Here is a 15,788-nt window from a genome sequence, read left to right as displayed (position 1 = left end):
TTCTTTCTTTCCTGCACTGTCATAATTCAAGTCTGCACATGTCCTTACTTCTGGTGGATCGCAGGCCTCTGGAGATACCGTGTTCTTAGTAAGGTAGCTTGGGGATTTCAGGATGACAGCCTTGTCACTGAAGCAACAGGATTTGAAGAGGATACATGCATGCAGCGGGAGCCAGTGCAATTCTATGAGGATGGGGGTGAAGTGGTTGAATTTGCTGAGCCCTTTAATGAGTCTTGCTGAAGCATGCAAGACACATTTCATGGGTGCCAGCGTAGTTGCCAGAATGCCTTCCAAAAGGGCTTTACCACCATTGAGGTGGGAGAGGACCAAGGCTTCGACAGCAGATCTGAAGTTGTTTTCTGGGCTGAAGGGCTTGATTTTTTTGCAGGAGAGAATGTTGGTACCAGGCGGTTTGTGTCTTTCAAAGCAAAGTGTCTGTTGATGTTGAACCTAAGGGACTTGGCACAGGTGGCCAGCTGGCGTGTGAATCCCTCCAGGTTCATAGCCAAGAGACAGGTCTGGATGTCAGGGTGTTTGGTGTTGTTGGTCAGCAGTAGGAATTCAGTCTTAGAGGGATGGAACTTAGTAAGGACTGGACATCCAGGACTGGATCAATGTGAGTCAGGCCTTCAGCCTGTGGATGTCTTCGATGGATGATATTGTGAGGTAGATCTGCATGTCATCTGCGTATTGGTGAATGTGGATATTGTGTGGAGTGAGGAGGGTTCCAAGAGGTTCCATGACAAGATTGAAGATCACGGGGGAAAGGATGAATCCTTGCGTGACTCCAGAGGTGATGAATCCATTTGTATGAAATGTTGGCAATTCGCAAGTTAGGATTTGAGCCAGCTGAGAAAGATCTCACTGTTCCCCATGCAGCAATGTAGATTGTCAGTGAGTGTCTGGTGGTCTACTGTGTCAAATGCTTCTGAGAGGTCAAGGAGAACTAGGAGGCAAGGATGGCCATCATTGAGGATTTCAAGGGCATCATCGATCACCTTGATAGTATCCGGTTTTGTGCTGCATCTGGGTCTGAAGCCAGATTAGTAGGACTGAAGGAGGTTAGTGGCCTTGATGTATTGGAGGAGTTGTGTGGCTACTGCTTTCTCAAGGATCCTACCTAGGAAGGGAAGATGGGTGATGGGGCCTTTGTTGCTGAGATCATCAGGGTCCAGTGTTGGTTTCTGAAGAAACATGAAGCTTTGTCCAGTGTTAAGGGTTGAGAGGAAGGTGCCTTGAGTAAGGGAGCTGTTGATTGTCAAGTAAGGGGGAGTGCTTCAGTAGGAAGGTTCTTGAGTACCGAAGCAGGGAGAACGTTGTCCGCATAAGATGTGGCCTTTAGGGATGGTAAGGTGGCAGTGAGGTCTTCCATAGTTAATGGGCCCCATTATAAGTTTGCCGGTCTGGGAACTATGGTACCGGTAAGCATGCCGGTAACGTAGTTCCCGGACCGGCAAACTACGAGTTGTGCTCGCAGGTGCGTTTATGTCCACCAGGGAGGACCTGGCGAGCAGAAAGGCACCCGCGAGCACAGCCTGTCAGATGCACCGGCACCGTTATAAACTGTGCCGGTGCATCCGACCTCCCCATGGAAAGTAATGGATTCCGGCCCCTGGCATTGGGGACATACAGGGTCCGCCAAGGTCGGAATGGCCCTGGACTTCCCCATTGCCAGGGGCCGGAAAAAATGCAACTACGGCGGCAGCCGTGCCGGTTTTACAGGCACGGCTACCGCCAGGGTTGTAATAAGGCCTATTGTCTTGAAAGTTGTCCAGGTGGTTGTGGTTTTGCAAGATGAGATGTGTAGTGTGCTATCAGTTGTGGCATCGGTGTCTATGTGTTGGTGGATCATGTTGATATTATTGACAATAAAGAGCTGATGGTGGTGGATTTTTTGATGGAATGTGCTAGAGGTGGGTCAGGCAGAGGGTCGATATAGTGCTTGATGGTTTTGAACAGGGCCCTGCTTTCATTGTTGGCCTTGGCTATGGTGTTTTAGTAGTAGTTGACCTTGGCAGTGTTGATCAATCACCTGCCTGTAGCACAGAGTTCCTTGAGCATGGCAAGGTCGAATGCACTGCAAGATTTTATCCAATTATTTTCTTGTTTTCTGATGGCTCGTTGTGAGTTCTTGAGTGTACCAGGATGCTGAAGGTTTAGGCTTGAAGGTGTGCCGTTTCACTGGGGCATGGTGGTTGATGCTTGTGAGGGTTGTGTTGAGTTCCTGGAGAAGCAAATCGAAATCCTGGTTCATCAAATGTACATCAGCCCATGTGGGGTGGAGTTTGGTGAGGTCTCCTGGGAGCCTCCACTGGGAAGTTCTTGATGGATCTGAAGAATTGATTGCTTGATTTGCTTGAGAGGTGTGGTTTGACTAATCTCAAAGGGGATTGCCAGATGGTCTGACCAGTGGAGTGGAATATGAGAGCTTTGATAGAGGTTGGGCAGTGCAGTGATGAGGTTGAGGATATTACCTTTTCTGTGAGTTGGTTCTTTCATGTGCTGTGAGAGGTGCTATGAGTTTACTAGGCAGTAGAGGTCTTTCTTCATTGGCTTGGTTGCTGGGTTGCCAAGGTGTTCCGCTCACCTGGTACCCACGGTGACGCCACCCAGCCAGTTGGTCGTTGGTGCCCTTCCCTATGATTCCCTGGTGTGGTCTCGGTGTCGATGGGATTCCGCCTGGAAATGAAGACTATATTAGGACTGGGCGACCAAGGTAAGTTTTCCCCCACCTCCCTTGTGTTCCCAGTCCCTCCAGGTTCTCTTCTCACCTGGTTGTCGGAATCAGTGGGTTCTCCGTCCTGCTCTCTGGGCAGGGGCGCGTTGTCTTTTGTGGGCGCGGACGGTCCAGTTACTTCACCGACTACTGCCCTTGTAGTGTCTTTTAGGTAAGTCTTATTGCGATTAATGTCGTCGTAATTCTTGCATGCCTTTTCTCTGTTCTAAATGTCTCTTTTTTTATCTCCTTAGCCCGCTTGGAGAACTGGATATGCTGGTTCTCACCGGAAGATGATGGTGCGCTATAGCGCTATGATGCAGTAAGGAGACGCTTTGCATAGCGCAGTGATGTCTTGTCCTCACTGACCTGTGGTTTTCTCTTTTCATAGGTTGCGGTGAGTTCCCAGCGCAGATGGAGTTCCGGAGCTATGCCAGCCGAAAAGCAACCAACCAGGTAAGTCTTTAAGTGCTTTATGGTTGTAATGTCTCCACTACCTCCTTTAATGATGTCTTTCTCCTTTTCTCAGGTCCTTCGATCCGGGCGGCAAACTCCACCAACAGAGCTGCCCAGGACCTGCGAGCAGTGAAGGATGATGAATGCAGGTAAGATTCTGCTTCTAACGATGTTGTTGGTTTTTCTGCAGATCCAGAATTCACCAGGCTCGTGAGAAAGCTGGACACGGTGAGCGTCACGTTGCTAGAAGCAAAGTAACGCGAAGCGTGCTGTCTTGTTCGGGTGTGGTTTAAATAGCCACTGTAAAATAGTCCAGGTAAAGTAGTCCCTAGGCCACCACACCCAAAACACTACACCGCATAGCTTGGTTCTAGGAACCAAGCTATATGGATGCCTCCATGTTGGCTAAAAGCCTAAATAAAGTAGTTCCTCAAGCAGATGTCTTTCCTTACTGATGAGCCTGGCGCCATTTGGAGGAAACGAAAGTTATAAATAACCCAAGATGGAGGAACAAGTTGAAATGCTTTATGAGGATGATCTATTCGGTGTATGGCACGGGACCGAAGATGAAATCACAGATTTTTTTGAATATATGAATGAACTAGCACCAAGGATCAAATTTACGTATAAGACCAGCAAGACAGATATTGATTTCTTGGATGTCAAAATATATTGGAATATTGATAAATTGGCAACCACAGTCTACACGAAGGAAACTGACAGAAATAGTTCACTTCTAGCCACAATTTCACCCAAGGAAAACCATTACCAGCATACCACTGAGTCAGTTTTTACGTTATAAGAGGATTATATCTGAAGAAGAAGAATTTGTGACCAAATCGAGTGAGTTGAAAGGAAATTTATCGAGAGAGGTTATAGTGAACAAATACTGTCAGAGCATTACTCCACAGTGAGAGATATTCCAAGACCAGAGGCATTAAAACTGAAAGTGAAACAGAAATAGGATGAGATGGTTTATGTACCTACTTATTCCCAACAGAGTGGCAAAATTAAAAATATCATCAAGAAAAATTGGGAAGTACTAGCATTGGATTCCACATTAGAGGAACTATTCCCAAATCCTCCACTTTTTGCGTACAGCAAAAGTAGGTCCTTGAAAGATCATTTAATAAAATCTGATTTCACAAAAAAAACACAAGTGAAAAAGACAAAGGCACGCTGACATGTAATAACTGTAACTGTTGCAATAATGTATTGAAAGGAGAACTCCATCTAACATCCATACAATGGCAGAAAAATTCCATTGATGCATCCATCTACTTGTGATACAAAAAATGTGATATACGGTATAAAATGCCCCTGTGGCATGTACTATGTGGGACTTACCAGTAGGAAAGCCAAAGTGAGATGGGGGGGGAACACAAGTCAAATATAAGGAACCTTTCCACAAAATCTGTTGCCCAACATTTTGTTGCAGAAAGACATACGATTGCACAAATGAAATTTGTTTTTCTTGAATCTGTTAAACTTCCCAGAAGGGGGCGGGGGGTTTGACAAAACTGCTACAACAAAGAGATCTTTTAGATTGAAAAATGAGACACTATGTATCCTCGGGGAATGAACATCGATTGGGATTTGAATTGCTTTTTGTGAAATTTAATTTTGTAAAATAATGTGAGAATCAACATGTTAGCTTGAGCTTATCCAGATTGGTAGACGTGTTATTTATATTTTCAAAATGTCAATGGTATCATTTGCATATTTAAGAAGGTTTTGTTTTCGTGTAATTTCTCAACATATTTCATACAAAAGGGGTGACACCCCATGTTATGTATTTAAAACGTAGTTGTGTATGGTTGAACTTTCAAAATATGTTACCATAGTAACAACTTTATGCACTTCGTAAGGAGACACAATGTGTATTATGCGGTGTAAGGTTTCGCCTCGAATGAACAGCAATATAAAATATCAAATTAGATATCTGATCTAAATTCGAGTTACTGGCAATAGGTAAAAGTGCAGGCTTTGTTTAATGAAAATTAAAAAGTCTTTCAAGTCATATGAGATGCCCCGTTAGATCGTTGTAAAGCACCTACTTGGCTTAAACATCTGAGTCTGTATTATTGGGGACGATCTTAAAAGCGGGATTTATCTAATACATATATCCACTTCTGAAGCCAATCTAAGATGGCGTCCATGTTTGAGACGCCATCAACACAATAGAAGGATAACTTAAGTTAGTAGTCTCGCGGTAATACAGCATCTCTACCCGAGACGGCAGAGAAGCACAGACGGAGGAAGAGTTGTTTGAGCGGCGTGATGATTGTAGAAAGCAACTAAGGTACATGTCCTACATGGGCCTCATAGTACCAAATAATTAGCATCAGGAAAATTCAACACCTGAAACTTTGTTTTGTCTTATTATTGCTGTATAGACACCCTGCCGAAAGCAGCAGCACCAGCGAGTGATCGAGCACACATTGAAACGATTTTAGACACAACACGCGTGGAGTGCTACCGTTAACTACAGGTAGGCAATTCCACTCAAAATAATGAATCTCCTAGATAGTGTATAGCTTCAGTCATTACCTAATTGCACGTGTAATACATCTTATAGGACAGCACCGCCATAACCGCCCCTGAAGATGGGACGCCATTGGTTATTCACTACTATCCCGTACAGTCTTGTTACTGTCATTTGTTTTGGGTAAGCAAGAAGTTGATTTTTTGTAATTTATTGCAGTATACATTTAATGGTCTGTGGCGACAGGGGGACCCAGCGCTATGACATGGCGCTTACTCCCCCTGAGCCACACCTTGTATTTTGATTATTTGACACTGATACATATATATTTTTTAGTGGTTACCTAATCCACATGAATAAACATTTGGACTACACTCCAAGTCCAACTAAAAGTTTAGTGCTACATAGTACCTTAATGTTCCCTAGTATTTGAAATTATGGATATGAATTTTTAAATATTCACTTTGTTTTCTTTATAATTAATTGCAGGTTAAATAAAAAGAACAGTCACCCAATATTTAAAACCTGAAGAAGGGCGTTGAATGCCCGAAACGCGTAGTTAAGAGGGCACCATGGTTACACTAATATTGAACAACTTGTGGCAACTCAAATATTGGGACTCATCTATGAATATTATGACAAATGTGTATTTTTATTGAAAGTGTTACACACACAAAGTGCATGTTTACCATACATTTTGTTTGAAAAAATTATTTGTGTTTATAAGAACCGATTGAATTTGTACTATTAATTCAATTTGTGTATGATGTGGAACAATACACAGATATGATTTACTCAATCTGAAAAACTGAAAGTTGTCATTTTTTGTATTATTAAATGAATTCAAATGCTTTTTACATTGAAACAAGATATTGCAATTTATTTGCCAGTTGCTGTGCCCCATTTTATTCACCGTGATTGTGCAGTGAATCTTCCCAGTATACATATTCTCTAGTAAAGGTAGCACTTTACTCTCTGGGAGCACCTAAAGTGGTTTACAAGTAGCAGTACTCATTTTTGAATTGACTGATCACTTAATTCCTGGAACAGAATAGGGAAGTCTTTGATGCAGGAGGTGTTGGGCTTGGATAGTCTGTAGATCAGATGAAAAGGGACTGGGTATGTTGGGGAGAGCATGCTGTGGCTGGATAGATTTTTGAAAGAGCTAAGGTTGGAGACATCCAGTTGGGTGCATGGCTATGATGCCTTGTGAATGATGGCGAGGCCTCTGCCGATCTTGGTTGGACAGTCTTGTTGTAGAATTCTGTAACCGTTGGTGATGAGGACATCTAGGATGTGGGCAGAGGTGGATGTCATCCAGGTCTCAGTAATAAAGATGACATCCAAGTAATTTGTGGTGATGAGGTCGGCAATGTCAGCTGAATGTATGATTGCTGAGCGGACATTGGTGAGCATCCATTTATTTTAATGATGGAGTGTGATGAGGTGTATGGTGACATGGATGAGGTTGCTGCGATGCAGTTTCCATGATGTTGCTGGTGAACAGCGTGGTTGGCGTTGAGTGGTGATGGAAGGAATGGGAAGTTGGGAGAGAGGGGTGAAACACCTTCAGATAGCTTACCTGATGTCAAGGGATGCAGGGGTTCTGGTCCTAGGTCCCCCCGGTTCCAAACAGGAATTGCCCTTTTCTTCGTCTGCCCTTCACTTCGGACCCCCAGGCGAAAGACATCCTTGATCTAGGAATTAAGGACAGAAAGGAAGAGACAGGCTAGAAGGTGGATGGGGCTTAAACCAGGTAACCTAAATCCATTTGCATTTGCTCACCAACTGCAAAGGAAAAGAGGCTGGAGGGCTGTTTAAGTAGGGGGAAGGGCAGCAAAACAAGAAGGTGCCAACCGTTTGGTATGTGCCACCCACAAAAATGTAGCTCCAGTCAAGAAAAGAAACTGAAATCCCTCAACACAGCGGAACTCGACACCTTATTGGAATCCACAAAACCACACAACTTTCTCCTAAGCACACTCCCACCAGAAGAAAAAGTAAGATGGTCCAAAAATGGATTTATCCCCATGCACCTGGGACAAAGCTCTTCGTCCATTGTTTAATGCAATAGGTACTAGTGGCTGAATACCTGATTCATGGAGGGAGAGTACCATTCTACCAGTATACAAACAAGGCTGTTGGAAGTCACCAGCAAATTATCATATGTTAGCGATGTTAGACATCCCTGCTAAAATGTTTGCTCATGTACTTTTAAATGAGCTGAATCAGTGGATAAACTAACATGGCATCCTACCCATTAACCAGACTGGCTTCCGGGACAAATCCAGTACTAGTCACAACCTGATTTGCCTAACTTCCACCATAGAATACACTTGGGAAAGACATCAACTGCCAGTAACGCTGCTTTTATTGATTTTAGTGCCGCCTTCGACACAGTCAGGAGGAATAAACTATGGTACAAACTAGTGAAATGGAATATTCCTCATGGCCTGTTGCAAATGATTCAGTTGCTGTACGCGGACACTAAAGTCCGAGTGAGAACTAACAGCGTGGGCCATGTCACTGAACCATCCCACAGCCCGTGTTGTAAAACAGGGTTGTATTTTGGCTGTGTTAACCTATACCTGACTGACTTGGTCGCAACATTAAATCTGATGGAAGCCCGTCCAGTAAAATGTGGCTCACTAAGCTATAGCTGGCTCAGGTATGCCGATGACCTTTTGCTGGTTGACTAAACTCCTAAGGGCCAGCAAGCCCTATTGGATGCGCTGCGAGTGTATGCCAACAGCATTGGTCTTCGTATTAACATCAAGAAAGCGAAGATAGTGGCGTTTTCGAGTAAAACCAAGCGTAAAACGCCAGCGTGTCTTAAATGGAAACTCAATGAGAAAGAGATATAATGTGTGGAATGCTATAAATATCTTAGCATCATAATTCACAACAAGTTGAGTTGGGCCCAGCAATGGAAAGCAAATCAAACTAACTGCAAGAACATTGCATTTACCCTGAGTAATTTCATCAGCAGGCAAAGTGGCATCTCCATTAAAACCATCCTATGGTTTTAATGCTCCAAGATCGTTCCCTGTATACTATATGGAGTCGAGGTATGGGGTCATAATTTGATAACTGAATTTGCTAATCTAGAAGCTAAGATCTTGACACTGCTGTTCAGAATGCCAAACACGCTACCAAATGAATTCCTCCGCCTAGAGCTTGACATCTCAAAACTAACTGGAGTTATAGAACATAAATTGGTGATGATCTATGAGAAATTGCAGTGGTTTGACAACGGTACAATAATGAGCATATTCATGCATGCCTTTAGTGGCATTGATAACCACACACATTTTGGTGCTCTTGGCTGTTTGTATGCAAAACATAAGAGTTGGATAATTGATGATCCAAGATTAAGTGTTCCCTGTTCCCAGATGTTATTAAAACGCTGCTTAAATGCAAATCTAAAAGATCTATACCAAGAAAGAGATTTGGTTAAGCTTGGATCGCAGGTAAACAGTGGTCCCTTTATAGCATATTGGTTGAACCGCACTACTAGGTATAATTACATTGATGCTTACATTGATAGTGACAGCATATGCAATTACTTGCTATGCAAATTTAACCGCTCTGAAGTGTTGGAAATAGTGGGAGCACGAGCGCGAAAACCGTGCAATGAGCGCAATTGTCATTTATGTGGGGTGAACACAATTGAATCAACCTATTTATCTATTTATTTTATTGCGCCACTCGGCCATGGGCCTCAGGGCGCTCATCTACGGAGCATATACTGTGTGTATGTGAGAGGCTAGCAACTTTAAGAACATGTACTATGCCAGCATACTCCAATATAGTAACTGGGAAGATCCAGATAACACTGTGGCGAAAATTGATGGAAGGAAACAATGCTAACCGGATATATCTCATGATGAAGTTGCATGTAGAAACTATGAAGATTTAAAAAATATTAACTGAATAATGAATTGTGTGTAAAGAAGGTCAACATTTGAATGGATGTCTAGTTTAAATATTTTGTGGTTATAGCTTAATTGTTTTGATAAAATGTGATGTGTTTGTAAATCGTTTGCTTTATATAAAGCCTATCCTGGCTATATGTATAATAAAAAAAATAAAAGAATCACTGCATATTTTCCAGAAAAGCAAGTTTCTCTCCTCCTGTACAGTGGCCACAGTGCCGCTACGTGTCTTCTCCCACTTTTGAGGCTATGCGAGTGCCCGTGTCCACTTCCTGTGCCTTCTTGCCACTGTGGAACAGGCATAATCTCACCAGGTTGACAAATGCAATGACTCAGATGTCGAGGTACGGCTGTTCAAACGTGTGCACCTCGCTAAAGCGATAAATGGCCTTCATCCTGATGGTGAAGTAGAACGCCATGAGGAGGAAGATAGGGTTGACTAGGAGGCCCTCACATCCATGTGGATTCAGCCACAAGTCTTCTTGACCATGGCCTACGTGCAGCTCGCAAGACGCTGAGAGCCACCACAAGTCCATGAAATCAGAGTGCATGTGGAATGAGTCTCCGAGCGTGGGGAGGTGGTCACACAGCTAATCACCACCTCCTCCGTGAAGAAGATGAAGGTAAGTGGCAGCATGCACAGTAACAGCGGTAGGTCTGCCCTACATGCCATCCCGAGGTAGGTGGCTACGGGTTTAGGGGGTAGGAAGGTCTGCAGCTCCTCCAGGCACTGCTGGGAGACCGTCATGCCAGCACCAGTCCAGTCCCTGCTCCATTTGCTGGCCTGGGGAGGGAGAGTGAGCAGGAGTAATTAATGCGTGAGGGAGAGGGAGCACTTCATATCTCTGCATGGTGTCGAAATGTCACTCTGCAGCAAGAGTGAGCGAGGAACAAAGCAGGTCACCAAGCTGCCCGGAAATTAGACAAGCATGGCGTGATGCTTACGGGACTGTTGTTAAACAAGCACTCATTGGCTCATATGGCAGGGAACGCTGATTAAAAACAATAAGTACTTTGGGGAATGCATGCTACAAGCATTGCCAGTTGCTATGCCAATGGGATACGTTGCTTCCCAGCACCCCTTTCTCATCTCTGAACCATTGGTTTCGGTCATAAGGTGCTCAACTTTATACACCAAATCCAAAACAAGTATTTTGAGCAGAGAAGAGAGGAGGTGTGCCACCAGCCCCTCTGTCAGCCTTCTGTCGCATTCACTGCCCGAATCCCAAAACAGTCCACAATTCATGAAGTGCAAATAAAATACCACAATTTCGCATTGTAAACTATCAGAAATATTGGGTTCGTATAAAAAAGGATTTCAACTTTCTTGACCCTCAGCCAAATGAAAAGGCAATATTTTAACTTGTTTTTTTCTGGATCAAAATTAAATGTAGTTTTCCAGTGTTGTGTTTTCAAACTGCCATCCTTCAAAATGAAATTGTGCAACGAATCGCCATATTGCACCATCTGAAGATGGCACCTAAATGTTCCCATGCATACTCAAAAAAGACTCGTAATAAGGTTCTTATTACGATTTTGACGATATTAGCATTGCTCATACTGCAAAAACTGCATTACCGTTAAATGAAGGGGTAACGCTAAACCCAGCGCTCGAAGGGTTTGAGCGCGGGGCTCTTACAAGGGGGCATGGCCTAAGTGTGGGGGGTTTGAAAAAGATAAGGGGATAGTGGGAGTCAAGGAGTCAGGAGGGGCAGGGCACACTGGTGTGCTCTCCTTTTGTTCTTAATCACCGACTCCGACACACGCAGGGCAGAAGGTGGTTATTAAGAAGCAAAAGGAGAGGGTGCACTAAAAGAACTGATGGCAACCCACCGCTCCTCCTTTTGTTTCTATGTGAGAGGTACCAAAACCCTCAGGCAGCCCTTTAGCTCAAAATAGCAGTGTGGTTAAAGGGTTGCCTGCATGGTCGGGCATCTCTGTTTTTTCTAACCGGAAGTAATCAGAAGCTCCAATCCTGCAGGCAGCCCTTTAGCCATGAGGCTCTGTTGAGCTAAAGTGCTGCATGAGGTGTTTAGTGCCCATAGGGCTAGTTGTGGGAGTCAGTCAGAGCCCTGGCAGTCTTCAAAAAGTGCTCCTGAGCCAGGACTCTGCTGGGATCCCCCTCGCCCCCACCCCCGACTAGCCCCAGAGGCTCCAAACACATCATCAATTCTTTTGATGTGCCCTCTGCTTTTCTTTCTTAATCACAGGGTCCGACCCCCTCCAGTGGGTGCCTGAGGGGGTCAGAGCTGATGATTAAAAAACAAAATGAGATGGCACAACAATGTGCCCCACCCCTCCTGCTCGGCTACCACTATACCTCTCCCTCTCTCAAGCACCACACATCCTTGAAAGAGCCTCCCTCCCCCCCAACACCCAATCCTCGTTGCGCAATCCCATATAACTTCACTGGGCAGTAGCAGTATTAGCGGACCCTGTAACACCGCCAGCACAATGATCACCACTTTTTGTGGCAGTAGTAACTTAACTCACAAGCAAAGGGTTTTCACACCTGTGGGTTTCTCAACTCATAAGCAGGCAGAGTGGTAGAACAGGCGGCATTTGCAAATACTGGCTGTTTTGCTGATGCTGCCATACTCATAATGAAGCCCATATACACTAAAGGAAAGATCATTTGAATGATGTCGTGAGGCTGCCAGAGCAGGATGGAAGCAATGGCAACATGTTATCCAACGCTGCCAGCAGAATATATAGCTTGAAATTAACAAAAAAACTGAAATTCATGACACCGAAGACAATGCAGCGGTTCATCAACGATTGATAGATAATATGCAAACGAGAAATATATATAGGGATCTAATTGCAAAGAACCGATATGAATTACACGTTTAGTAACAAATTACACTTAGATCAATTATGTTAATTAGTAAAACAAAACTTGCATGTTGAGCCAGAATCTGCACCTTTTATGTGTTTATTGTAACTCTCCATTTATTGCGAGGCATAATTTTACTTATGCAATTGATTCTCTCTAGAAAAAGAAATACAGGTGTAGCTGCAGAAAAAGTCCACTAATTCCAGCCACGATGCCTACTTTTCTTCCTGTAACACCTGTGCGCCCCAATTCTCACTGCCCTCTCTCTACGTGTCCGGTGCCAGATCCCGTCCTGACCCTCTTCACGTATCCCTCGCCGCCACCCTGTACCCCACTCCCCAGAAGGTGTGACCCTATGACTGAGAGCAGAGGGTCCCGCTACCCACCTTATTTAGCCCGCCTCCAAGTTCAAAATGTTCCCCCTCAGAGTCAGACACTGTCTGGAGAAATGAAGTGGCGTAGCCTCGCTGTGGAGGGGGCGATAGATAGTCGGCCAGTAATATTGCTAACAGTTTCCGAGGGTCCGTCTAACCTGCAGGGCAGTTTTTTCTCTGGGAATAAGCCCGTGCATCTTGTGGAAAGAACTGGACCGGTCCAGCATTTGTAGGGCTATTGAGGGCACACTGGCAAAGAGAAGTCTCTGCACCTGTTTATCTCTACGGAAATGCTAGACATCTTATCTTGAAATGACATTTCTATGAACAGAAGCAGTTTCCCCCGAACCTGTGCTTTCGGTCCTTCCGGGTCCCGGCAGGTGGCAAAGACCCAGTCTGGAGGAACGGGGCTCTCCAAAAACTTCTTGACCAGTTCCAAGCCGATGCCACGGTTCGACCCGGTCACGAGCACACTGCCAACCTGCAGGTCCGCCATTCTCGTCTCTCTCGCGCCGGTGCAGGAGTACACTGAAGCCAAGCTGGAGGCAGGAAGGAGCTCAAACCTGCCTGCTTGTCTTAAATAACAGCGTAAGGTCACCGCGCAAAAACCTGCGTGCTTGTTTTAAATAACAGCGTAAGGTCACCGCGCCGGTCAACTGCGCACCCAGCTCCCAGCTGCAGTCCTTCCAGGTTGGACGTTTTCTTTGCCTGCTGTATGAAGAGAACAGGCCCCAGAGCTTCAGGACTCTCATTTAGGGGCGTAGTTTGCATTATGGTGTGGTCCATGGCTTGATGGGCATGGCCTAAAGACGAACAAGTAAAACTGGTCTGACCTATATAACTGTAAGTAGATACCATAACACAGTCTGCATGGTACACAACTAAATAGATACATCAGCAGGTGCACCCGGCACACAATGCATACATAAATAAATAAATGGACCGCGTCGTGTATGCAGGTGAGGTCTTGTGACCCAAGAACTGTTCTGCTCAGCACACGACCAGGTTTATTTATGTATGCATTGTTTGTGAGATACACCTGCCAACACCTCGCAAAATTCTTTGGAGTAGTTGTTCAGGTAGCCCAGCAAGAGCAATCATGCAGAACCTTTAAAGTGGGCCTCACTTACCTAACAAAGGACCACAGTGGAGGTAAACTGGAGCCGGAGGCCCTGGGGGTGGCAGCATGGGCTCAGTGACTGAGGATGGCTATGCTGTGTAACTCAACTCTCAATGTGTTGCTGGCGTTATCCCTCATGCCTGGCTGTTGCTCTGTGTCATGAATGCTATGCACATCGGAAGAGGAATGAACAGGTGGCACATTTTGAGACTATAGGCTGTAGAGGAAATGTGTGCGACCAAACACTTCAGCCAATCAAAATACTAACACGGTTCCAGGGACAATCAAGATTCAAGGAAAACCGAAAAGAAACCGGCATGTAGTGCTTGAATGCCAGTGCAATGAGTCTGTCTATGCCTGTATGAGGTCAGACTGCTGTTAGGTCATTTTACTTTATTTCAAGAAGAGTCTTACGATGAGCGCTTTGTCAGTTAACTCTTCTCCAGGCTCCCTGTCAGCCCTTTCTTCTTGCCTTTCCTTTCTTTCTTTGCTCTCATTGCTTCACTCCTCTGCTCCATTCTCATGCTGTCTTTCCTTTCCTCTCCTCTTTCAATCCTTCACCCCTCTTCACCAGTCTCACCCCTATATTTCCACTCCTTCCATTTCTCATCTCCTTCTTCTCTTCCCCTTCTTCTCTATTCGCACTCATCTTTTTTTCCTCTGCTCCTCTGCTCTCATTCCTTAACCCCTCTTCTCCAGTCTAACCTTTGACTTTCCTCTACTCTTTTTCTCTTACCTAATTTCTCTCATTCTTTCTTCCGTAACATCATCGTTTTCTGTCCCTGTCTTGTTTTTTTCCTCCTTTTTATTGTCTTTCAATAATTTTCTCCCTAATGTATGCACCCCTCGACTCTGTTGTGTCCCTATCTTTCCTCATCTTATTTTCTTTCTCACGTTTCCTTTTCTCTATTTCATTTGAATATTGCTCTCCCGTTTTCCCTCTCCTTACCACATTCCATTGCCTCCCAGTTTTCTCCTTACTTTGCCTCTCCCCTTTTCGCCCCTCACCGTTCACCATTAATCTGCTCTTCTACCTTGTTAGTCATTCCTGGGCCCTTTTCTCTCAAGTATTTTCCATGCTCTAACTTTCTCTCACCCCAGAGTTCCTTTCGTTCTTTTCCCTCCCTTTGTGCCTTGATTTTTTAATTCCTTCATTCCCTTTGCTTGCCTTTCTTCCTCTCTGTTTAACTTATGTTTTTCTGTATCCCCTACCTCCCTCTCCTCTTTCTTTCTCTGCATACCATAGCTTTCCCAGATTTATTACTCTTTTTCACCAATCTGCTCTTTTCTCTCCTTCCCAGTTTCCTTTCCTCTTTTATCTCCCTCTCTCTTTGTTCCCCTCTTTGCATCACTTCTTTTCATCACTTTTCTTTCTCACTCTCTTGTTTTCTTTTACTTTTCCCACTGGTCTTCAGTCTCACTTGTTACTCTACTTCTTTTCCCGCCTGCCCCCTCACCTTAATTCACTGCTATCCCCTTGTTCCTTTCTCTGTTCTCGCACCTTTGGTTTTGCACCTTGAACAGACATGGTTTATTTATTTATGCATTGTTGGATACGTGTATCCAACAAACAATGCATAAATAAATTAACCCCGTTGTACGCAGAGCGGGAACAGGCCACGACCCGGCTTATTTATTTATGTATGCATTGTTTTCAGATACAAGTATCAGACAAACAATGCATACATAAATAAATAAATAAACCGGGTCTGTTCAAATGTGGGCTCTGGGGAGGGGGTGCGGGCATGATTCTGCCCACAGGCAACAAAGGGACTGTAACTTTGTCTCCTGACCCCTCGTCACGGGTCAGAAGAGGAATTTACCATTTGGAGATGCTGCAGTGTGTTTTCTGCAGGAAGCTGAGAC

The 15,788-nt window shown here is 44.6% G+C and overlaps 1 protein-coding gene across 3 annotated transcripts in view; it reads right to left on the bottom strand.

The window, feature by feature from the left end:
• Positions 1-13,476, bottom strand: part of LOC138447946 (uncharacterized) — a 132,058-nt gene extending 118,582 nt beyond the window's left edge. Inside the window, exon 1 of one of the 3 annotated variants that reach the window (XM_069604473.1) lies at positions 13,152-13,476. In XM_069604473.1, the coding sequence (XP_069460574.1) occupies positions 13,152-13,298 (147 nt within the window). In that variant the 5' untranslated portion in view covers positions 13,299-13,476. The remainder of the gene's footprint in view (positions 1-13,151) is intronic. The other 2 variants (XM_069604475.1, XM_069604477.1) reach the window with 2 other exon arrangements.
• Between the last annotated feature and the right edge of the window lie 2,312 nt (positions 13,477-15,788).

Source organism: Ambystoma mexicanum, chromosome 1p (assembly GCF_040938575.1).
Source record: "Ambystoma mexicanum isolate Mex_15411 chromosome 1p, UKY_AmexF1_1, whole genome shotgun sequence".
Classification (NCBI taxonomy): Eukaryota; Metazoa; Chordata; class Amphibia; order Caudata; family Ambystomatidae; genus Ambystoma; species Ambystoma mexicanum.
This window is presented reverse-complemented; position numbering and strand designations above follow the sequence as displayed.